This window comes from Andrographis paniculata, unplaced genomic scaffold, assembly GCF_009805555.1.
Source record: "Andrographis paniculata isolate CXL003 unplaced genomic scaffold, ASM980555v1 Contig35END, whole genome shotgun sequence".
Taxonomy (NCBI): Eukaryota; Viridiplantae; Streptophyta; class Magnoliopsida; order Lamiales; family Acanthaceae; genus Andrographis; species Andrographis paniculata.
The window spans coordinates 5,345,895-5,372,726 of record NW_026137568.1 but is presented as its reverse complement, the minus strand read 5'-3'; the positions used below and the strand labels follow the sequence as shown (position 1 = coordinate 5,372,726).

The window sequence follows — 26,832 nt, the reverse complement described above, 5'->3', positions numbered from 1 at the left end:
AAAGAAAATGCAAGAAAACGGTAGGTTATTTATTGTTTATGCCAATTATTAACTACAAGATTCAATTTATTCTGGGATTAGATTCAAGTAACATCAGCACAGAGACTAGCATTGATATAACAATATCCAATCCAACTGATGATATATCATGCTGTAAGAAGCATACATTTGAAATAGTACTTGCCAATTGGATCTATAATTGCCAATCCCGAGCGGCGCGAGCCCTTAAATCCAGATATCGGATGTGCAGTCACCGCCAGGGTACCTCATCTCATGCGCCAGCGAGGGGCCATCTGGTTCAGACCCAAAGTCCACTATGAAATTCGGGTTGATGGCAAGGCCACCTTTGTCGGTATCAACATCAATCTGCAGCATTTGTCCGCCTTTCTCTACCATTTCAGGATAGAACTGATTATCCCATGGGCTGAAGAGGGAGTTCGTGACATACAGCCGCTTTCCATCTAGACTCAGCTGTATCATCTGAGGTCCTCCCCTTAACTGGTGTTCCTATTTATGCTCGAAAGACGAGAAAAAGGTCGTCCAGTTGTATTCAAATAATCTTTCATAAACTGAATCATAAATAGGAATGTGATGGATACCTTAACTTCTGGTACGTCGACCTGGTAGGTTGTGCCATCTTCAGCCTCAGCAACCACATTGCTTCCTTTTCTAACCAAACCGCCAATCCATAATTGGCCCGTAAGCCGGGGGTTTGCAGGATCCTCAATGTTATACTGTCTGATATCGCCGTGAAGCCAGTTGGAGAAGTAGAGGAAACGGTCATCTAGAGATATCAAAAAATCAGTTATAAGTCCTGGCATTTCGGGTAGAATCCAATTCTGCACCTTGAGTGGCTTCACTGAAATGGCAGCCTGCAAGGGGTGGTGGAATAAGATCATAGCAATGTTCTTTCATTATGCATTCGAACAAAATAACTAATCGAAAAGCAAGATTTTTTATTTCAAATTTTTTGGAAACATACCTCGTGGTCCCATGATCCATCCGGCTTCTTGAAAAATCTAACCATAGTGCTCGATAAAGCACATCCCACAAATCCGGTGTCCCTGTCCGGGTTGTGCAAGAACCTTATCTGTAAAGAGGTGGACAGGAATTTGGAGGAATCAAATCAGAAAAAAAGATGGGCATATAAAGAGTGGTTCAATTCATACATAGAAAAATATTATCAAGCTTTAGAAGCATTGCATTTACCTCCAAAGGAATGAGACCAGCGTCTCCAAGATCCAATGTCTGTTTGAGCTCACCATCAGGCCAGCTGTACACGTGCAAATGCCTCCCGTAAAGACCATTTGAAAGATGCTCTAGGTTGAAACCTTTTGTGAAAGCAAGAGGGGCTCCCCAAGAGCTGCTGATCATGGTCTTATGCCGAGGTTGGTACCAGAAATCATATCCAAAAAGGGGACTGTTTCCTGGCTTCTCCCACCTATTTTCAAGTCAATAGGCCATTATGTTCATGCACCACAAGATTGATAATTCAATATCAAACAAAACAAATCCAATTACGGCTAATGTTGGGCAAAACAAAAAAGGGTATGTGATCCACCAATCGTATATTATAACACAAGGAAACTATTAAATCACAGCAAGTACACTGTACACATCATGTATGGATATTATATATGATTAACAACAGTTGAAGTTTGAGCAGTCTTATATGTATAATAATACTAAAAAATGCCAACGCTCCTATTAAGCCTTCGGCGCAGTAATTTAGTATTCTAACCACGTTATATATCCATACCAACCACTATTAGCTACTCTTAGGAAAAGTCTCATCTGATTCAGAATAGAAATTAAATGACAGTACCTTCCTTTCACATTAAAGTTGGAGTCCAGCAATAGAAATCCATTACCCTTTGCATTTCCATCTTTGTCTCCAAGGCACGAAACCATGATATCGCCAGTAGCAAGGCAATGAGCAGTGTGTGGGTATGCCAATCCTGTCTTGTGTATTATATCCTCCGGCTCCACGATTTTATGCAAAGAGGGAGCCCTGGAGTCCTTTTGGGTATCAATTGCATAGATACGACCAGACCTGAGAGGTCAAAGAATTAATATCTAGGCCAAAATGGAGACCTCTGTTTTTATGGGACAAAACATACAACATGGCATTATCTCAGATGCAGGCAGCATATTAGGTTTCTCCTTTCTATGCTCAAGATTGAAACAGACGGGCCATAGAAGCTGCGCTGCAGACAGCAACACCATCCTCTTTCTTAAATGTTTCCAATAGAAGAAAATGGATGCACTAGATTTGTATATTTTAAACAAAATTAAAGTTAGTTTCTTGACCTACTAACATAATGCTTAATTTCATTCTTAAACAGAAATATTCAACATTGCAGACATGAGACATACTATTATGAAAGAATATATAATGTTTTCAACAACTCTTTTCCATTATCGTAATCTACACTAGAAACTCTCTCACATTCAAGATCATCATTACAAAACACCATACATTACACAGTCTAAATATTAAACCTGGTCAAGTCTCGGGTGGATTACTCAAAAGAGAAAATACATTCCAAATCATGAATTAATCTTTGATTGTTTAATATTTAATCTTGGATTTCGGAGCCTACGAGCATGGTTGTCTCCTTTTTATTTATGGTTTGCATTATACTTTAATTTATTTATTTTTTTAAATATTTGTTATTGTAGCTTCATTTATAATTTTTTATTCGTATTTTTTCTATAAAAATATTAAATAAATTTAAAATTTTATATTTCTTAATAAATTAATTCATTATAATCATATTTAATTATATATTTTAATTTATTTTTATTATATATTTTTTCAGTTCAGATTAATTATGCCACACATTATAAAAAAAAATTAAAAATTAATAATAAAATAAACACAAAAAAAAAATGAAATCTTTGTAATGAAATCATAGATAAAATTGTTTATGATTATTAATAAATTAAAAAATATAGCATAATTATGATTATTAAAGTATAAAAAATATATTTTTAATTTGACTATTTATATTTTAAAATTTTAATTTAGAGATAATATATCAATTAAAAATAAAATTACAATATAATATTAAATTATTTGTATTTTATAATTTATTTTAAAATTTTTATAAATTATATTAAATAATTTTAGTATAATCAAAAAATTTATATACTTCTATTAAATTTGGTATCTCAATTTTAAATTTTAATCCAAGTATAATATATAAATTAAAATAATAATTAATTATATTTGTAATTTTTATTAAAATATAATATAAATTTATTTATTTTTATATTATCATATTAAGAATTGTATTTTTTATTATTATTATTATTATTAAGAATAAAATAATAATTTTAATGAAAAAATGTTTCTAGGTATTTTAAAAGTTATCCGCTTCTGAAAAAAAAAAAAAAATACTGTGCTTCTATTTTTTAACAAAAGCCCATGCGTTATTAGAAAATATATTAATACACCTTATTCACTTTTTTAAAAAAATCAACAATTCATTACAAAATATTATTTGTTATATAAAAACAAATTTATCTAAAAATACAATTTATCCAAAAACACAAAGTGATATGAGTGGACAAAAATGACAATATGAACATGATAGATGAAAATGATTTGGGTGTGTTCTTTTGGGAGATTTTCTAGGATTTTTACTATTCCTCTGATTTTTTTTCTCCAAAATATCAAATCGAACACCTATTTTTTATTTTTTTATATTATACTAAAAAATTAATTTACATTCAAAATATCACGTCAATATCAATTTATATAACATTATACAACTATTACAATTCAAAATATTTTACTATTTAAATCTCAACTCAAAATCCAAACCCTCAAACAAATGTACTCTTCTTTCTTTCCGTCAAGAATAATCATGCTATATTTTTTTATTTATTAATAATCTTTAAACAATTTTATCTATGATTTCATTACCAAAATTTCATTATTTTTTTGTCACAGTCTGTACTATTTGAATTATTCAAATTTGAAGTAAAAACTAGAGAAGGCGGATAATAGTTGGCCTAGTTTTTGAAGAGTATCTGATTAGAAAGTTAGCATAACTCTAGATTTTCAGGATCTGTAAGTGAGTTCAGTGAAATTATAACATATCATCATCTCTGAGCAACAGCAGAAAGACTTATCAAAATACAATATGGGTGTGTTTTATGATCTTTAGAATTATTTTATTTTACTTGTATAATCCTTGAGACCCATTTACTTGTATTACATGAAGGGTAAAATGGAGTTTCAGCACAAATAATTGGACCCTAATCTATATGGTATATAACAAAAATAAATAAACATATTTTTATATAACACAAGCATATATTATATTATATGCTAGTATATGTTGTATTATTATATACAAAACAACATCTTTATAACATATAATCTAATATATGTTATTTTGTATATAATTAAAATAAGTAGGGAATGAATAATTATTTAATTTAAGATGAATTAAAGTGAGCTCATGTAGGAGAAGGTGGTGGTATTAATTATCCTTGATTATAGACACTAGTACTAATAGTCTAATAGTATGGCTTGGATTAAGAATGAATCTAAGGTAAACGAATAATTAAATTAGGTTGGTATGATGTGAAGAGTGAGTGACTCACACGAGCGAAGGGAGGACGAGATAGCGCCTGGCTGCGGAAGGATCCGAATGGCAAGAGCTGCAAGAATTCCATCCAGAATGATGAAGCTCATCCCCAAGGTAAGGCATGGGAAGCCTGTGGATCACACTACTATACGTTGCCGAACTTGGATCGATGTCCACCGTCGCCAGGTAATCAGCCTTGTTGCGTCCTGTTCCTGCCAGATCCAGATCCATACATGGATGGAATTAAGAAGAAAGGCTACACTATATATATATATCTACTAGTATCACTCTCAGATCAGATGAGATTCAGAACAACACCTTCTCCAACACAATTAATCAATCAAATTGTTGAATCATTTCACACAATTCGCTTCTCCAGGCATCCATTCCATCATCTCTGGAGAATTCGAATTGAATTTGAACTCGAATTCGCCTTCACATTTTAAACGACTAATAAAACAAAATCAACCACAAACACACCACACCACATCCTGATTCCTGTCAATTCTTCTTATTATTACTATTCTAAAAAGGCGAAGCAGAATCCTCGGCACAAATCAAAGATAGCACCAATTAACACTCGAAAAAACCGAATAAAAATCAATTTACACCGAACGAAGAGCAAGCAGAAACACACCTCCTCGATTCATAGATAGATATATGGATATTTACCTGTATAAACACAAGTGACATAAATAAGAGTCTCCCTAGGACCATTCACCATGGCGTCAAGCGGAGTAGCGTATCCCGGCCCCTTCCCGCAGCAGCTATCGTTTTCCACCGCAGCACTTGCCATCCTCACTCCCTGCTGCTGCTAGATCTCTCTCTCTCTCTCTCTCTACACTCGCAACTTATTCCTCACTGCAGCTCCGATCGGATCTCAAAACTCGCCAGAAGATAAGAAAATACTTGCAAAAGTAATACGACGAGGAGCGGCAGTGGCGCACGCAAGCAGCTGAAGACACGTTTCTTTTCGGACGAGGCGATGATAACAAGGCCTGCCAACAAAATAAGTTTGAAGTTTTGTGAATAAAGACGGAATTTTATACTACGTACAGAGAGAGAGTAGAATGCGTTAGCAATTTAGTCCACGTGAGCGTCATTATTATCGTTTATTTTCGATATAATCTTTTTTTATATATAATAATAATAATGATAATACTGGACTACCCTTCAATTAATTAACATCCATAAATGTTTATGGTGGGCCCGTCTAAGTCATGGATCCAGTAAATAACAATATCTTAAGAATGTTTTTTTTTAATTAATTATCCAATATAAAGAATATATTTTCCTCTATCTCAACATTATTTTTTATATTTATCTAACAATGGGTACATTTTTAAATTTTACTAATTTAAAATATATTTTAATAAATATAAATTAATTTAATTAGCTATATAATATATAAATTATGCATCATATCCATTCAAAAAAATTTTATTTTTATATGTTTTCAAAAAATAAATAGTTTTATCTATATTTAAAATTACATCTCTTTTGTAAATTAGTTTGTGTTAATTATAAATAAATAAATGTATTTTTATTTATTTGTATTATAGAAAAATTTTATTATCTAATATTCATATTAAAAATATTTTTTTATTATAATATAATATTTAAAATATTTAAGTATATTTTAATTTTTTAATCATATATATTAAATTTATTTTAAAATTATTAATATTATTAATTATATAAAAAATAATTAAATAATATTATACGAGCATCCGTTATGGTTATTAATTTTACTCCAATATTTCTTCTATTTTTTTTCATCTACATTATATTTATCTCAATATTCAAATTATTTCATTTATGACCGTTATAATAAATCACCTCTAACACATTACATTTACTATTGTATAAATTCACAATAATTTATTTATTTATGTATTTTTTTATCATGTAATGATATATAAATAATTTATTCATTTATACATATTTCTATATATTTTTATTATCTAATAATATTTTTATATAATAGTATTATTATTTTAACTTTTAAAATATTAATCTATATAAATTTTAATAATTGAAATAATTAAAAATAAATCAATATATATTAATTAAAAATAACATAAAAAAGAATTGTAATGTAATATAAACTAATAAAATAAATATATTACCAATATAATTTAAGACTTATTATTTTTATTGTCAAATCATGTCCAACAATTTAATTTAAATACTAATTGAAAATATCAATATTTTCACTAGCTATTTCGTTTAATTGAATATGAAAATATAGAAAATAATTAATGAAATTTAAATATATTTATAAATAATTTATGTTAAATTTAAACTTTAAATTTTTAAAATTTCAAAAAATTTTGGATAGTTTTTAATTTTAATTTTTTTTTTTTTTTTTTGTTGAAGATCAGGTTCTTAATAAAGGTAATAAATATTGATAACTATTATTTTTATTAGAGGTAATGAGGTTTTGTTATAATAAAAATTACAATGATAAAAATAACTAAATAGGTAACAGTAACTGATGCTCTAAGTATATGATAAAATTTGCTTGATAAAAACTTCCTTAACTTAAGATAATGATATTAGCATATTTCTTTATATGGTTACTTTAGTTAATTTGTTTGTTTTTTATTTGAAATTAAATTTTTTTATTTAAATCTATATAAAATTTGCATTTTAGAAAAATTTTATTATCTAATATTTATATTGAAAATATTTTTTTATTATAATATAATTTTTAAATTATTTAAATATATCTTAATTTTTTAATTATATATATTAAATTTATTTTAAAATTATCAATATTATTAATTATATAAAAAATAATAAAATAATATTATAACTCACTCTTATTAATTCATTATCCTTAATAAAGAATCAATTTAAATATATGATAAGATTTGCTTGATAAAAAAACTTCCGTACTTCTAGATAATTGATATTATCATATCTCTTTATATGGTTAATTTGTTTGGTTTTAATTTGGAATTAAATTTTTTATTAGAATCTATTTTAGATGCTCCCTCCATCTCCGAATATATTACTTAAATTTTCTTTTTACTTAATTTTATCTATATTTTATTGTATATATATAATTTTTTAATTTTTTAAATTTATAAATAACATTACATATATTTAATATAAAATCTTTTATTTTTATATTTCTTTAATAAATAACTGTTTTTTTTTATCTAAATTTAAAATTTTACAATTTTTATAAAATTAGTTTGTGTTAATTATAAATAAATAAATAATTATTTTACAAAATAATATTGATATTGTATATTCATATTTTTACAAAAACGAGTTTATAAATAATTTTGTACAAAATAATATTCATATTTTAAAGAAAAAAAAAAGTATTTTTATGTGACGGACATAATATTATATTTTTTATTAAAAATAATAAATAATAAAAAAAAAAAAAAAAACAAACAAACACATCTACTAATTTTTTTGTTTATGTTTGATATATATAAATATTATACAGTAACGAATCAAGAGTATGATTTAAGAAATTCTCAATATCATTGAATAAAGATACAGTGTATTTGTTTTGTGAGATAATATAAATGTCTATTATTTTATAAGTTATTATGGAGAATTGTGTAGATAATACTCTTTCCGTCCCATATATGGTATCTCATTTACGGTAGACACAAGAATTTAGAAGAAGGATAATTAGTAAATAATTAAAAATGTATTAGTGAAAATAATTATTATTTAATAAATATAATATTAAATTAAAATTAAGATGCCTAATTAGTATTAAAATTAAAAAAAAATTAAATTAAAAATTTTAAAATGAGATTAAAGTGTATAATACTTTTCAAAAAAGAAAAGTGACATAATAAATGGACAGACGAAAATGGAAATGTGGATACGTTAAGTGAGACGGATATAGTATAAAGTTAATGAATGTGTGATATATTAATATTTTTGAAAAAACGAGTGTATGTAAAATATTAAAAGAACACATCCATATTCTTCAAATTATACTCGCTACGTCCGTCTCTAAGGGTCATTATCTTTTGTGTCTGTTGGATCCTAAAATTCGGAGGTTCCAAGACCGTTCGTCGACTTGTCGGTGTGGGTTCCGGAAGTACTCCAAAGAGTCTGTCTGTCGTCGGATTTTGGGCGGCTCCTACGATGGAGCCTGCATAGCTTCGATCTTATACGAGGCTTCGAGCCTAAACAACCGATTTCAATGGATTTAAACTAACATCTACTAAAACTCGGATAAATCTACTGGAAAGCGAATAAAAATATGCTAGAAACATAAAGCCATGTAATTCGAATTAAAATGCCTAAAAACGAAACTAGAACATGAAAAGAAATTAGAGAAAAATACGAGTTTATCTTTTTGTGCGTCTGTGTGTTGTATTTTTTCCTAGTTTTAATCCTAATAAAGAATAACCGTCTCTTCCCACTAAAAGGAGCAGTCTCATTTATTCCTCCACCACTCTCAACCGCCTGATAACCTCCCACTACTACCTCCAACTGTCTGGTAACCTCATTCCATTACCTCAAACTGTCTTCTTCCATCAGTTCCCTGTAACCTCCTTCCATCAGCTCCTAACTACCTGGTAACCTCCTTCCGTCAGCTCTCAACCGCTTCCATTGCCTCTGGACCGGATTCCACTTGTTCTGAACTTCTTCCATTGCCCTTGGATCAGATCTTCCGCTTACTCCGATTTGTTTCCATCGTACTTTTTGCCGGTCCACAGGGATGTATCCCCAATAGCCTTGAGTTAAATGAAATCTTCGGTTTTCCTCTTGTTGGCTTGTTCCATTGAGCTTTTTGAATAAAGTATGAAAGTGCATAGGCCCTCCACTAATGTTAGGTATGAAATTATTAACCCAGGGCCAACAGAGGTAGTTATCCCATGATTTGTGGAAGCTGTTGTTTTCTATCTTGTGGAGGCAACCTTCCTCTGTTTTGTAGAAGTACCATAGTCCAATGAATGTAGTTGTTTTCAACCCAATGAAGACAACACTTTCTGACCTTATGGAAACATTGTTCCAGGATGGAGTCGCCATAGTCCAAGGAGTCGCTGCCCTAAGGTCCATGGAGACTGCTGCTTTTGGCCATGTGGAAGCACCACAATCCAATGAAAACTATTATCTTCGGCTCTGTGGAGGCAGCAGTCTTTGGCTCCGAGGTTTGAAGCTCCATTGCTGTTGAGCGGTTCCGTGGCCAATGAGCTCTGGCACCACTTTTGTCTTTGAGCCTCCTTCTTGTTCAAGTGCTTTTGGACCCATGTCCAACAACGTCATTATATTTAACATTGAAAATATCCTTGTATTTATATAATTTTTAGTACAAATGTCATTCTATTAGTATTATAAAACATTAATGAAAGTTTTTTTGCAATTTTTTTTAAAATTTTTGCATTACATTTTAATATAATAACTAATATTTAAATATAAATATGTAAAAAATAAATGAAACTCTTAGAGACAGACATGTATATAAAGCAGTGTTATTACCCTTCAATTAGTTATATTTTAAATAAATAAAATAAAAAAAAGAGAAAAAAAGAAAGACTATTTAATTGTTGACATAGTGGACATGTGATGTGTGGATGACGTACTTAATTCAATAACAACACAGATTGTATTTTGACCTCTGATTAATATATATATATATATATCATAATTTAGTTAATTATTTTTAATTAATTAATAGCTATGATTAGTTCTACAAATATTGAAATTAATTTTTATGTCTGCACATGCTCCGTGTTATATAAAAAGTCTGTGTTAGATTGTGTATTTGACTTTGTTTGAATTTTCTTTTATTTAGGTAAAAATAAAAATACTATAATTTTATTTAAAGGAAATGAATTAGGTATGTTTCTTTTATCCAAATCATCAGATTCCACTATTTAAACTCTGCATTTTTTAAATAAAAAATATATATTTTTTATAAAATATTTTATTATATATTATTTTAATTTCAAATTAAATTTAAATTGAAATAAAAAAAAAAAAACAAAGACCTAGGAAAATCAGCTGAGTTAACAGCTTTGACTAAGGAAACGTATTTGACAACTGTTTGGTCAAATAATAACGTACCTGTCACATGACTGTTTCATGTGAAGAACTTTGGCAATTCTTTAATGTAGCCGGACGTTTGGAACTTTGGATTTATCTTAAAACATAAGTATGAGCAAAAAGCGAAATTAGAAACAATTTAATTTATATTTGAATGAATTATTATAAAAATAATTTTTTATATACAAAAAAAATTGTTTAATAATAGAGTTAAAAAGTGATTTTAAAATTTAATTTTATATTTGAATGAATTATTATAAAAATAAAATGTTATTTATAAAAAAAAATTGTTTAATAATAAAGTTAAAAGAGTGATTTTAAACTATTAAAATTACTGTTAAATTTTTGTTCAATTGGATCTATCTCAATTTTATACACAATGCAATCAACATTGTAGTCAACACAGTACCTTAGTTCAGATCCATTAACACCAGCCTTTGACCCGTGCCGGCGGACACGTGACCCAAACCGCTGTCCGACCCGCGTCTTTTCTGATGAGAAGCATCATCCGTCTGATTTAGGGTTTTGATTTGAGTCGTTCATCCAATTTTTAATCTACCTATATATATGGCGAGTAAGTGAGCGGCTTTGTCATTATTCATATTCTCACTCTTTCTATATATCACTTTTTAGCCTGTCTCTCCTCTCTCTCGACTATTATGTTCCAACGATTACTGTTCCGGTGGTCTGCGGCGGTGCTTTCCCCTTTTATGTGGAGTTCATTAGCACGATCTCTTCCATTGTTTTGTTGATCAGAGCTGCAAGGGGTTCTTTTTAACGTTGTACGCACTTCTTTATTTAGTTTTGCTTTGTTTTGTCTTGTAGGGGTGATAGTTGGTTTGTGTCGTAGGTTTCGGGTTGAATTTGTGTGTATTTGTCGCATGTTTGGTTGTATATTGTGTAATTTTGTATTTTCGAGTTGGTTTGGAGTTGAGCCTAAACCAAATCTAGTTAAAAAATTTATATCTATTTCGTTAATAAAATCTCGATTTATTTTTATATTTTTAATAACAAGTGGTATCAGAGCATTTGGTGTGGATTTGATTTCGAAATTATGTTCTTATTTTGGTTTTGGAAAAGCTTTGGTTGTAAATCGTTTAGATATAAAAGGATCTGATTGAATCGAACCTATTTTATTGTGTTTGATTCTTTTCCTTTTAGATCCGTGCTTTAACCGGCCAATATCTCACTCGATTTGTGTTTTTTAGCCCCCGTCCAGTGCAATTTGTGTTGTTTTCTGTTAGTTTGTTACAAAACCATTTCTATTTTTTGATAAACGAATTTTATTTTCAAACTTCTTTTAATAAAAATGTGTAAATCAAGCCAGTTTCCTCTATTTTGGTATAGATCTTTTAAAATAAGTTTAGATATGTTTTTTGAGTCAAAATCTATAAAAATATTTTTTAAAATCTTAAAAGTTTTGTAAAAATATTTTAATATTCAAACATTCCTCATTTGAAATATTGTATATTCTTTAAGTTTTTATTTGTTCTTGAGTTCTTTTGTGTCGGATCTGTGAATATATATCGCCATTGTCCTTGTTTTCGTTGATTCTAATTTTCTGTTAGAAGGAAAACATAATTTTTGTTTATGTTTTGATATAAGTGTTGGCTAACCCTTATTTTCTAAAAGAAAATAGACTTGTTTTGTGTTTTCCTTCAACTATTTTGTAGGATTATAAGTTTTTTTGTTGTTGTCTACGAGGGTAAACCCTAAACTTACTGTGGACAAAAAATTATGTTATTTTTTTAATAAACACAAAATTTGTATAAATTACATTTGATTTGAATTTAAAGCGGGTCCTATTCTCTAAATGGGTCCTTTGATTCTCCTTCCGGGTCGATTTGTTTTCCAATTTATTTTTCGATGACTTCTTTGATCCGAAGAGATTTGGTCTTCGGTTTGATTTTGCCGGACTTTGGAGAGTTTTGGTCTCCGTGCCAGCGGTTTGATCCTCAGCTTTGGATTTTGTGTCTTCTTTGGACGATCCGCAGCTTTGATCTTTGATCTGTCTTTGCTGCTTTTGGAGGGCTTTGGTCTCCGTGCGGGTGATTTGATCCTAAGCTTTGGATTTGATGTCCTTTTTAAATGATCCGCAGCTTTGATCTTTGGTTTGCTTTTTCCACATTTTGGAGAGCTTTGGTCTCCGCGTGGGCGATTTGATCGTTGGCTTTGGATTTGATGTCTTCTTTGGACGATCCGCGGCTTTGATCTTTGGTTTGGCTTTTCCGCCTTTAGGAGGACTTTGGTCTCCGTGTTGCCGATTTGATCATCGGCTTTGGATTTGTTGTCTTCTTAAGACGATCCGCGGCTTTGACCTTTGCTTTGGCTTTGCTGCTTTTGGAGGACTTTGGTCTCTGCGTGGGCAATTTGATCATCTGCTTTGGATTTGGTGTCTTCTTTGGACGATCCGCGGCTTTGATCTTTGCTTTCCCTTTTCCGCCGTTCAGAGGGTTTTGGTCTCCATGTAGACGATTTGATCATCGGCTTTGGATTTAGTGTCTTCTTTGGACGATTCGCGGCTTTGATCTTTGAAGAGGTGGATTTGGTGCTCCGTAACGCTTTTGGCGGCGTGTTCCTTTGACTTTTGGATCGAAGAGGGCCAAGTTTGCGCCTTTTATGAAGAACGCGATGAACACCTCGAAGCTTTGAGAGAAACTTTGAAGACCTTCCCTTGGCTTTGACGAATTCCTCGACGGCTTTGACAGCTTTGATCTTTCCTCCGGCTTGAACATACGACGAAGAACGTTAACTTTATCGATTCGTCAACCAATATTGGATCATTTGTCCAAATCAGTGATTTTCGACAAAGAACGCTTCGAAGGACATGAAGAACAAGAAGAACAATACATAGAGAGTATAGAGAATTACCCCTTTGCTTGAATCTTCATGCAACCTCGGTATTTCAAATGATTTGACCATGGCTCCTATTTATAGGGGATGGGTGGCTTCGGCTTCCTTTTTCAATGGTGACACGTGGCGCATTTTGATTGGCCAATAGGAGGATTTTATAATCTTTCCTTTTCCATCGGATGCTATTTTTCATTCTTGACGGATTTGATTGTGCACCTTCCTTTCTCGCCAAGATCTTTATATCATTGTCCTTTTTCGGAAGATATTAATTTATATACTTCATTTATTGACAAGATTAATTTATTTTGTTGCCAAATTTATTATGGCTCTATTTATGCACGTAATATTTGTACGATATCTTCCATTTTAAACAGATTTTTTGCATTAATGGTTGATATTTGTTGTACAAAAATTAACATATATGCATAATTAAATATCATATATTTATTTTATTGGAATTTTATTTTCTTCCAAAATATATGATATCTAATTGATTTTAGACATATATTTTTAGTGTCTACAAAATGTCCCCTTGAGACTCTTTTAAGCGGACGCAAAGCGTTTAAGGCTTGAATGATTCTTGAAACATAAGTCAATTTATTTTTTGACTGATTTTTTTTTTTATGGCTATCATTTTTTTTTAATTTTTTTAGCCAATATTTTTTCAGAGGGCTTTTTCTTTATTTTTTTTTGGACGAGATTTTTTTTTTGTCCAATTGGTTTTTTTTAAGCCCGATTTTTTTTGGATTTTTTTTTGCGCAATTTATTTTTTAAGGCTTTTTTTTGCCATAATTGACTGAACTCGGAGTTATATTCCAAGTTGCCTACGTATCCGGTGAAGGAATCAAGTCATAACGTAGTTCAAAACAAATTGAATTTGTTTGTTTTATTTAACAATTTATTCTCGTGTTAAGGAGTCTTGTTAGAAAGTTTATCCTCATTTCCAAGAGATTATAGAAAGTTTATCCTTGTTTCCAGGAGATTGAAGAAAGTTTATCCTCGTTTCCAAGAGATTAGAGAAAGTTTATCCTCATTTCCAGGAGATTGGAGAAAGTTTATCCTCGTTTACAGGAGATTGTAGAAAGTTTATCCTCGTTTCTAGGAGATTGAAGAAAGTTTATCCTCGTTTCCAGGAGATTGGAGAAAGTTTATCCTCATTTCCAGGAGTGCTGTAGAAAGTTTATCCTCGTTTCCAGGAGATTGAAGAAAATTTATCCTCGTTTCTAGGAGGGCTGTAGAAAGTTTATCCTCGTTTCCAAGAGATTGAAGAAAGTTTATCCTCGTTTCTAGGAGATTATAGAAAGTTTATCCTTGTTTCTAGGAGATTGAAGAAAGTTTATCCTCGTTTCCAAGAGATTGAAGAAAGTTATCCTCGTTTCTAAGAGGTTGAAGAAAGTTTATCCTCGTTTCTAGGAGGTTGTAGAAAGTTTATCCTCATTTCTAGGAGATTGAAGAAAGTTTATCCTCGATTCCAAGAGATTGGAGAAAGTTTATCCTCGTTTCCAGGAGATTGGAGAAAGTTTATCCTCGTTTTCATGAGATTGTAGAAAATTTATCCTCGTTTCTAGGAGATTGAAGAAAGTTTATCCTCGTTTCCAGGAGATTGGAGAAAGTTTATCCTCATTTTCAGGAGTGCTGTAGAAAGTTTATCCTCGTTTCCAGGAGATTGAAGAAAGTTTATCCTCGTTTCTAGAAGGGCTGTAGAAAGTTTATCCTCGTTTCCAGGAGATTGAAGAAAGTCTATCCTCGTTTCTAGGAGATTATAGAAAGTTTATCCTCGTTTCCAGGATATTGAAGAAAGTTTATCCTCGTTTCCAGGAGATTGAAGAAAGTTTATCCTCGTTTCCAGGAGGTTGAAGAAAGTTTATCCTCGTTTCTAGGAGGTTGTAGAAAGTTTATCCTCGTTTCTAGGAGATTGAAGAAAGTTTATCCTCGTTTCCAGGAGATTGGAGAAAGTTTATCCTCGTTTCCAGAAGATTGAAGAAAGTTTATCCTCATTTTCAGTAGTATTGTAAGTATGATTGCCCCCGCTGTTTGAAGTGTTGCATTTCTCGTCATCTGAGAAATCTTCAGTAGACGGTCTATATATTCCACTAGACATCATGCTCAATTCCATATCATGAGCGCGAGTGGCGAGTTCTTCAAAAGAATGGGGTCGAATCCCTTGTAGGATGTATTTCAAGCCCCATTGCATCTCTTGAATGCACATTTTTATGCCGGAAGCCTCAGACAGAAGGTCTTTGCAGTTGAGGCTAGACTTCTCCAGCGATTGATGTTGTCAATTACTGGTTCATCTTTCCATTGGCGGCTGTTGGTGAGTTCGGTCATGCTGACGGTTCTCTTTGTGTTGTAGAACCGATTCAAGAACTCGTACTTTAGTTGTTCCCAATTGTCGATAAAGCCAACCTCTAAGTTGATGTACCAGTCGAAGGCGTTGCCGTTTAGTGACCGCATAAATTGTTTGACTAGGAGGTCTCCATATGTTACAACATCGTTGCATGTCTCGACAAAGTGCGTTATATGCTGTTTTGGATTGCCTTTGCCGTCAAATTGTTGAAATTTTGGTGGTTGATAGCCCGTTGGCATTTTGAGGGCGTCAATCCTTACAGTGTAAGGCTTGGCGTAAGTGTGCGTCGGCCTTGAACTCCCTTCGAATTCTCTTTTGAGTGCCTCCTTAATGTATTTGTCAAGTTGGGATACTTGGACGAAGGAGTTGGATGATCCTTGAAATGGATTTGGTTCCGCCATCTTTTTTTTGTCATGACGCTGCTCTGCGGATGTTTCTGTTTTATTTTGGGCGACTGGGGAAGATGGTTGCTTTTCGGTTGCATGGGCCAGCTTCTTCAGGTTTGTCCAGCTTTATGAGAAGTTTTTCGATGAAGGCGTCTTGTTGTTCCATGTGTTGAGACATCCCTTCAATGATTTTGGCCAATGCTGTAAGTTGATCTTCTATATTTGAAGCGTTGATAATCATCACCAGAGCAGAGCTTGATGCGGTTAAATGACTTGAAATTGGCCGATGAGTAGGTGGCATGAAAGTGCCTATAAAGCTTTGATCTTCCTCGCAGAGCAGACTTTGATCCACAATCTTTGGGTCCTCAATATTTGAAGCGTTGGTAGTCATTACCGGAACAGAGCTTGATGTGGTTGAATGACTTGCAATTTGTTGAGGGGTGAACAATGCGACAATACTCTTAAAGTTGTCGTCTTCTTCATAGAGTGGACTTTGCTTTGTCATTTTTGGAGAAGTATCTTCAGATAACGACAATGCTCTTTTGGTCATGCTTCGTGTTGTCACTCCAGTATTTGTCGAAGCGCTTGAGGTTTTGGACGCGATGGGTGCGCCAACTTCTTTGGCGGCGACGGCGGCTTGAGCAGCAAATTTTGATGTAACGTTGGAAGTCTTGATCTTATAGTAAGCCATTGGTTGTTGAAAGTTCGTCGGAAAGAAAGATGAAAGGTAGAGAAGTCCCACTAGGCGTGCCAAAAATTTGTGGACAAAAAAATTGTGTTATTTTTAATAAAAACAAAATTTTTACAAATTACATTTGATTTGAATTTAAAGCGGGTCCTATTATCTAAATGGGTCCTTTGATTCTCCTTCCGGGTCGATTTGTTTTCTAACTTAGTTTTTGATGACTTCTTTGATCCGAAGAGATTTGGTCTTCGGTTTGATTTTGCCGGACTTTGGAGAGTTTTGGTCTCCGTGCAAGCGGTTTGATCCTCAGCTTTGGATTTGGTGTCTTCTTTGGACGATCCGCAACTTTTATCTTTGATCTGTCTTTGCCGCTTTTGGAGGGCTTTGGTCTCCTGTGCGGGTGATTTGATCCTAAGCTTTGGATTTGATGTCCTCATTAAACGATCCGCGGCTTTGATCTTTGGTTTACTTTTTCCACATTTTGGAGAGTTTTGGTCTCCGCGTAGGCGATTTGATCGTTGGCTTTGGATTTGATGTCTTCTTTGGACGATCCGCGGCTTTGATCTTTGGTTTGGCTTTTCCGCCTTTTGGAGGACTTTGGTCTCCGTGTTAGCGATTTGATCATAGGCTTTGGATTCGTTGTCTTGTTTAGACGATCCGCGACTTTGACCTTTGCTTTGGCTTTGCCGCTTTTGGAGTACTTTGGTTTCTGCGTGGGCAATTTGATCATCTGCTTTGGATTTGGTGTCTTCTTTGGACGATCCGCGGTTTTGATCTTTGCTTTGCCTTTTCCGCAGTTCGGAGGGCTTTGGTCTCCATGTAGACGATTTGATCATCGGCTTTGGATTTAGTGTTTTCTTTGGACGATCCGCGGCTTTGATCTTTGAAGAGGTGGATTTGGTGCTCCGTAACGCTTTTGGCGGCGTGTTCCTTTGACTTTTGGATCAAAGAGGGCCGAGTTTGCGCCTTTTATGAAGAACGCGATGAACACCTCGAAGCTTTGAGAGAAACTTTGAAGACCTTCCCTTGGCTTTGACGAATTCCTCGACGGCTTTGAGAGCTTTGATCCTTCCTCCGGCTTGGACATACGACGAAGAACGTTAACTTCATCGATTCGTCAACCAATATTGGATCATTTGTCCAAATCAGTGACTTTCGACAAAGAACGCTTCGAAGGACACGAAGAACAGGAAGAACAATACATAGAGAGTCTAGAGACTTACCCTTTTGCTTGAATCTTCATGCAACTTCGGTATTTCAAATGATTTGACCATGGCTTCTATTTATAGGGGATGAGTGGCTTCGGCTTCCTTTTTCAATGGTGACACGTGGCGCATTTTGATTGGCCAATATGAAGATTTTATAATTTTTCCTTTTCCATCGGATGCTCTTTTCCATTCTTGACGGATTTGATTGTGCACCTTCATTTCTCGCCAAGATCTTTATATCATTGTCATTTTTCGGAAGATATTAATTTATATACTTCCTTTATTGACAAGATTAATTTATTTTGCTGCCAAATTTATTATGGCTCTATTTATGCACGTAATATTTGTACGATATCTTCCATTCTAAGCAGATTTTTTGCATTAATGGTTGATATTTGTTGTACAAAAATTAACATATATGCATAATTAAATACCATATATTTATTTTATTGGAATTTTATTTTCTTCCAAAATATATGATATCTAATTGATTTTAGACATATATTTTTAGGGTCTACACTTACATTCTTTACTGGTTTTTTTGATTTGTTTAAGTTATGCATTTAATTTTTGTGCTCAAAAAATTGTAAAGGCTATTGTGAAACCAAGGTTACTAAACTCTGATCCTCAATTCTGTGAGTGATTCTCGAGTGTCTTCGGTTAAATAGTCACAAATGTATATTGTAATAGTTAAGTGATATATTGTTGTGATTTATTTTTTCTTGCTGTGATTATCTGTTTTTGTGTGAATCTGTATTTTCTTTTGTTTCGTGTGCATTGCTTGCCAAATTGTCTCTGTTTTCTGAAAAATTAAACTAAATAATTTTTCTAAAATTTAAACAGAATATTTTTTTAAAAAATTAATAATTTATTTTTCAAAAACAATAAAATGGCTAGTCAAACTATATATGGTATTCAGCCTTGTCATGGAAAAATGAATTTTACAATTTGAAAATAAAAAATAAGGAGTATTTTGGTTACTCAAAGATTAATTAGTGCAATTGAGCCAAATCATGCAGCTCAAGTTCCTCTAGAGAGGAAGAATGAGTTGGAAGAAGTGGTTGTCTCTATTATAATATTGAATTTGATAGATCATATAATTAGAAAGTAGGCAAACAAGAAACTGCTTTGATATATTGGAATAAATTAAATGAACTATACACTCAAACATCTCTTCCTAGTATGTTGTATTTGTTTAAAAAAAATTAGTTTTAAACTTAATTTGTCAAAATCTATAGATAAAAATCTAGACAATTTTTCTAAACTAATACAAGATATAATATTTACTGGTGATAAAAATATTGATGATTACGGTGCTATAGTTCTGTTAAATGCCATACATAACTCATACTCGGATGTAAAATATGCTATTAAATATGAACGTGATAATGTGATGTTAGATGTAGTTATTAATGGTTTAAAATTTAAAGAGTTAGATTTGCAAATTCATAAATCTAATAAGGGTGAAGTCATATATGCTAGAGGTAAATCTCATTTTAGATCAAATAAGAGAAATAATTCTTGTAATAATAATAATAATAATAATAATAATAATAATAATAATAATAATAATAATAAAAACCAAAATAATAACAATAAAAATAGATCTAAAAGTAGAGGTAACAATAGACTAAAACCCTTAATAGAGTGGCAAAAATGTTATAATTGTAGCGACCCTAACCATTTTATTCGTGATTATTCTAAGAAAAAATGTAATACTCCGATTTTGGAGTGTACAAAATAATATTATTATAGCAAATAAATATTTTTATAATATTTTGGGATCAAGAAATTAATATTCTAGAATAAATTTATTCATATTTTATATATTGATTATGATTGAAAAGACTGTTAAACGGATAAATATCGATTAAAATAAATATAAAATATAATATATATAATAATATAATATATATATAAACAAATATATATATGTTATGACACATCATATATATTGATAGGTGTCATTTATTTATGTTGATGAATCACCCAATTTTGATGACTAATGATTTTGTAAATTGTCTATAAATAAGCCCAAAATCTTGTGTAATAAAGGGGTGATTTTGATTTCATTATTACTTTGTCTCTCTATCGGCTCTCTCTCTCTATTCTCATCTCTATAAATTATATACATATACTCATATATATATACATATATATTATATATTATTATTATAGTTATATTTTGTTATATATTTTATAACACGTTATCAGCACGAGGCTTTGCCGAGGAAGTGCACATAAAAGATAGCATATATTTTTGTTGTTTTTGTTGTATTACTTGGAAGATTGCGGAATTTCTGGTAAGTATTTATTTTCTTTTAATTATGTCTAATATAGCAAAGTTTGAATTTCCCCCACTGGCAATTACTGGAAATAATTATATGCCGTGGGTAATGGATGTCGAAATGCATCTCGAATCCATGGGGCTTTCGAAAACAATAATTAGTAAAAATGAATGCACAAATCAAGAACGTGCAAAGGCAATGATTTTTCTGCGTCATCATATTGACGAAGCCCTAAAAATGGAGTATTTAATGGTGAAAGATCCATTTGAATTATGGACAAATTTGAAAGATCGATTTGGACACTTGAAATCTGTTATATTACCGAAAGCGAAACATGCATGGCAACACTTGCGTTTGCAAGATTTTAAAACAGTTGCTGATTATAATTTCATGATGTTCAAAATCACGTCTGATAGGGATATGTTGGAAAAAACATTTACCACGTTTCATGCCTCTAATATAGTTTTACAGCAACAATATCGAGAAAGGGGTTTTAATAAATATTGTGATCTTATTACTTGTCTGCTTGTTGCTGAACAGAATAACAAATTATTGTTAAAAAATCACGAATCGAGGCCAACTGGTGCGAGTCCATTCCCTGAAGTGAATGCGACTCAGTGTTTAAATAATATGCCTAGATTCTACCGCGGACGAGGTCGCGGACAAGGCAGTGGACGTGGATTTGGTCGTGGACGTGGAATGAGTCGTGGACGTGGAGCCGACCGTGGACGAGGTCGTGGCAGGTTTGTTTATTACTGTCAGGGATATTTTGATGAGCAGAAATCAAATAGGCCTATGAAGCGGCCTCAGAACGATATTGGTCAGAGTTCAAAGAAAAACGAGGATAAGTGCTATCGTTGCGGAATGACAGGGCATTGGTTCAGAAATTGTCGTTCCAATTCTTATTTTGTTGAGCTGTACCAAAATTCCCTGAAACAGAAAGACAAAGTGCCTGAAGAAGTTCAAGCACCGGAAAATGTCAATCCCCCATAAATTAATTTTTCAGAGAATGTTGCCAGTGGAAGTGGGGGTGATAAATGTAATGATAATACGCAATTAGATGTATCTGATTTTCTAGTACAACCTGAAGGTGGGTACTATGAAAATCCCGGAGATGCGATATAAATGCATATAGATATGTGTATATATATTTTTGTAACACATGTAGTTTTTGCTCCCGACATTTTGTAATGATATGACAGCTATGTATTTTTATTTTTTTCCAAAATTTTGATATATTTATTCTTATATTTCTCCCAGAAGAAGAAATATGAAAGCTGAGCACGTTATAATGAATAATATGGAAGACAGTTCATGTCTCATTGATAGTGCATCAACGCACACCATTTTGAAATATAAGAAATATTTCACCATCCTGAAGTTGAGAAAAATTGAGGTGAATACCATAAGTGGTTGTGCGAAGTTAATTGAGGGCTCTGGAAGAGCGATAATATTTCTTCCCGAAGGAGTAAAACTTGATATCCAAAATGCACTATATTCTAGTAAATCTCAAAGAAATTTGTTGAGTTTTAATGATATTCGCAGAAATGGATATCATATTGAGACATCAAGTATGGCAAATAATGAATTTTTGTTGATTACAAAATTCATTGATGGACATAAATATATATTAGAAAAATTGCCTTCATTGTCTTCCGGATTATATTGCACAAAGATTAATGTGGTTGAAACATATCTGGTAGACCAGAAGTCTACAGATTTTGTGATTTGGCATGACCGGTTTGGGTATCCTGGTAATACTATGATGAGACGAATTATTGAAAATACCAATGGCCATAACTTGAAAGATCAAAGGATATTAAATACAAATGAGTTTTTATGTGTTGTTTGTTCAAAAGGGAAGTTAATAACTAGACCATCACCGCCAAAAGTGGGAACTGAATCCCCTTCATTTCTAGAACGAATTCAGGGTGATATATGTGGACCTGTAGATCCACCATGCGGACCATTTCGATATTTTATGGTACTTATCGATGCATCTACTAGATGGTCGCATGTGTGTTTATTATCTACCCGCAATTTGGCATTTGCGAGGTTGCTTGCTCAAATAATTAGATTACGAGCTCAGTTTCCAGATCACCCAATAAAGAAAATTCGTCTTGATAATGCTGGTGAATTTTCATCTAAGACTTTTGATGATTATTGCATGTCTATTGGAATTGACATTGAACATTCTGTACCTCATGTACATACTCAAAATGGTCTAGCTGAATCACTTATAAAAAGGTTGCAATTAATTGCAAGACCTATGCTAATGAAATCCAAACTTCCTGTCTCTGCTTGGGGATATGCAATTATGCATGCAGCAACACTGATAAAATTAAGACCGACAAGCTATCATAGCTACTCTCCAGTACAATTAGTATACAAAGAAAAGCCCAATATTTCACATTTGAGAACTTTTGGGTGCGCGGTTTATGTGCCAATTACACCGCCCCAACGTACAAAAATGGGCCCCCAACGGAGATTGGGGATATATGTCGGGTACAAATCACCATCTATCATTAAATATCTTGAATCATTAACTGGTGATTCATTTACGGGTCGTTTTGCTGATTTTCATTTTGACGAGTCACATTTCCCGATATTAGGGGGAGAAACTGATCAACTGAAAAAGGAAATTACTTGAAAAATACCATTCAGTTTTCTTGATCCTCGTACAAGTCAAAGTGAATTAGAGGTACAAAGAATTTTACATTTGCAGCGAATAGCAAATCAGTTGCCTGATGCTTTTTGTGACACCAGCAGGGTCACTAGATCTTATATAGCTGCTGAAAATGTACCTGCTAAAATTGTTATTCCTGAAGACAAAATACAAAGTGCTAATGAATCAAATGTACGCTTAAAGCGTGGCAGACCTGTAGGTTCCAAAGATAAAAATCCTCGAAAGAAAAGAGGAACAAATGAAAGGATTGAAGATTTGAATGTTAATCAAAACCCTCAAGAAACAGGTAGTAACATGGATCAGATTTCTAGAGAAATTGATCCTAATAAACTTGATGAGGATGTTAATCCTAATAGAATTTCTTCTGAAGAGAATGAAATTATTGAAAATTCAATAAATTATGTTACTACTGGAAAGCATTGGAACCGAAGTGATACAATTATGGATAATGCTTTTGCATATAATGTAGCACTTGATCTAATGGAAAATGAGGAGGATCCAGAACCTAGATCAGTTGATGAATGTCGGAAAAGAATAGATTGGCCAAAATGGAAAGATGCGATCCAGTCTGAATTAAATTCACTGGCAAAACGGAAAGTTTTTGGACCCATTGTTCAAACACCTGAAGGTGTTAAGCCTGTTGGCTATAAATGGGTATTTGTTCGAAAGCGAAAAGAGAATAATGAAATTGCCAGATATAAAGCAAGACTTGTTGCCCAAGGTTTTTCACAAAGACCTGGAGTTGATTTTAATGAAACATATTCTCCAGTAATGGATGAAATAACATTTCGATATCTTGTCAGTTTGGCAGTACATGAAAATTTGGATATGCGTCTGATGGACGTTGTAACTGCGTATTTATATGGCTCGTTGGATGGTGATATTTACATGAAAATTCCTGAAGGATTTAGTATGTCTGATGCATATAAATCAAAGCCAAAAGAATGTTATTCTATTAAATTACAAAAGTCTTTGTATGGGCTTAAACAATCTGGTCGCATGTGGTATAATCGTCTCAGTGAATCATTATTGAAAGAGGGATATGCCAATGATTCTATTTGTCCGTGTATTTTTATAAAGAAAAATAGGAGAAATTTTATAATAATAGCTGTCTATGTGGATGATTTGAATTTAATTGGAACCCCTGAAGAAATTCAAGAAGCTATTGAATATTTGAAAAGGGAGTTTGAAATTAAAGATTTTGGGAAAACGAAATTTTGTCTTGGCCTACAAATTGAACATTTGCAAAATGGGATTTTGATACATCAATCTGCATATACCCAGAAGGTATTGAAACGATTTGCAATGGATAAAGCACATTCATTAAGTACTCCAATGGTCGTTAGAACTCTCGATCCTATTAAAGATCCTTTTAGACCAAAAGAGGAGAATGAGGAAGCACTTGGTCCTGAAGTACTATATTTAAGTGCTATTGGTGCACTAATGTATCTGGCTAACAGTACTAGACCAGATATAGCGTTTGCTGTAAATTTATTAGCCAGATTTAGTGCAATGCCAACACAACGACATTGGAAAGGAATCAAATATATTTTTCGTTATCTCCAAGGATCTATTGATCTTGGTCTATTATATCCAAAAGGATCTCGACATGAATTGATGGGATATGCAGATGCTGGGTATCTTTCTGATCCGCATAAAGCCAAGTCTCAGACTAGCTATATGTTTACTTGTGGTGGTACAATGGTATCTTGGAAATCCACTAAACAAACATTAACCGCCACATCTTCAAATCATGCAGAAATAATAACAATTCATGAAGCCAGTAGAGAGTGTGTTTGGCTAAGATCAATGATTCACCACATTTTACAGAATTGTGGTTTGAAATCTGAAAATGATAATCCTCCTACTATCTTGTACGAAGATAATGCAGCTTGTATAGCGCAACTGAAAGAAGGATATATCAAGGGAGATAGAACGAAACATATTTCACCAAAATTTTTCTTTACTCATGATCTCCAGAAAAATGGTGAAATAAATGTGCAACAGATTCGATCAGACCAAAATTTAGCAGACTTGTTGACCAAGGCTTTACCGACCGCAACATTCGAGAAATTAGTGAAGATCATCGGGATGCGTCGGTTGCAAGATATCAAATGATGTCCACATCAGGGGGAGCAATATTTCAAGTGATGTCCACAACAAGGGAAGTATTTTTAATGCATGAATAACGTACTCTTTTTCCTTAACTAGAATTTTTGTCCTGTTGGGTTTTTTCCTAGTAAGGTTTTAACGAGGCGTAGTCATTGCAGTTAATGACACCTAAGGGGGAGTGTTATGACACATCATATATATTGATAGGTGTCATTTATTTATGTTGATGAATCACCCAATTTTGATGACTAATGATTTTGTAAATTGTCTATAAATAAGCCCAAAATCTTGTGTAATAAAGGGGTGATTTTGATTTCATTATTACTTTGTCTCTCTATCGGCTCTCTCTCTCTATTCTCATCTCTATAAATTATATACATATACTCATATATATATACATATATATTATATATTATTATTATAGTTATATTTTGTTATATATTTTATAACAATATATATATTATATATATAAACAAATAAGCAAACCCATTTGTGAAGAAAAGAAAGGCAGAAGCAAACGTCCGCAGGAGAAAGAAAAGAGGAGGAAGAAAGAAGGAAAAAAAGAAAAAGAAAAAAGAAAAAGATTTAGCCGTTCAATTTCGATTCCAACTTCGGTATTCTATTCCTTGTTATACTTAGAATTTAATTATAAATTTTAATATAAATTTAGATATTGAAGATATTAAATTAGAAATTCTTCAAAAATTCATAATTGGCTATTTGGCTATTTAATCGACGAATTTCTTTAGCTAATAGCCTATTCGTAGTCCTAGCATTATATTCTGAGAATTTTGTATCGATCCGAGCCGAATTGAAAACGGCAGTGTACTGCACCTGCCTGTTTATTCATATCTTTAAGTATTTTTATTTAATAATCGGGCGATATAAATATTATGAAGTATAAGAGTTTTATAGCTAGAATATCGTAGTCTACTAAATATAAAAGTTTGAAATTCAATGAGTTAATTATAGAAATTAGCTTTTGAATAAGCAGGTAGCTCCTACGAATAAACATATAGGTCAGCTGATTTGAGTAAATAATGGGACATGTGTACGTTGGAGAAGATTCGGGTGAGATTGCAAAAGCCTAGGAGTTTTAGTAAGAGGTAAGCAGTAAGGAATTAAATCTAATTTTAAGAAATTAGGTATGCATGTTGCATGCGATTCTGATTAATATGTTAATGTGATATTATGTGAATCATTTTGTCAGTGCATGTATATATTTATATATATGTGTGCGTATGCATGTGGGAGACTTCACGGTTCATGATATTTGATATACGTATTTGATTGCGTTGGTGAATTTATGAAAAGGAGGATAGGTGAGCTGTCTCACCAGTCCTTTTCAATAAATTCACTTATTTGACATGCTGCACACATATTGCACGATTTATCGGATATGTTTTATGGATCTATCGTTTAGTCGCCGTGTGCGGTAGTGCTAGGTGAGGGCATCATCTGGGGTTAGGATATTCGACCCCGATGTACCGTAACACTTTGGCGATAGTGGACGATAGTAGTCGGACAACTGGGTGACTTAGTCGCACAGTCATTCAGGGATTAGACCCATTGTAGTTGAGACGTATTCGGTCTAATCATTCGTGTTCGGTGTTGTTCCACTCATTGGAGTATC

The 26,832-nt window shown here is 32.4% G+C and overlaps 1 protein-coding gene across 1 annotated transcript; it reads right to left on the bottom strand.

The window, feature by feature from the left end:
• Window positions 1-8: 8 nt before the first annotated feature.
• LOC127249107 (selenium-binding protein 3-like) lies at window positions 9-5,619 on the bottom strand. Its single transcript, XM_051271739.1, has 7 exons — window positions 5,274-5,619; window positions 4,618-4,813; window positions 1,826-2,053; window positions 1,210-1,441; window positions 983-1,090; window positions 600-872; window positions 9-507 (listed from the first exon to the last, which is right to left on the bottom strand). The coding sequence occupies exons 1-7, from the start codon at window positions 5,395-5,397 to the stop codon at window positions 226-228; spliced, it is 1,443 nt and encodes a 480-aa protein (XP_051127696.1). The 5' UTR covers window positions 5,398-5,619; the 3' UTR covers window positions 9-225.
• Between the last annotated feature and the right edge of the window lie 21,213 nt (window positions 5,620-26,832).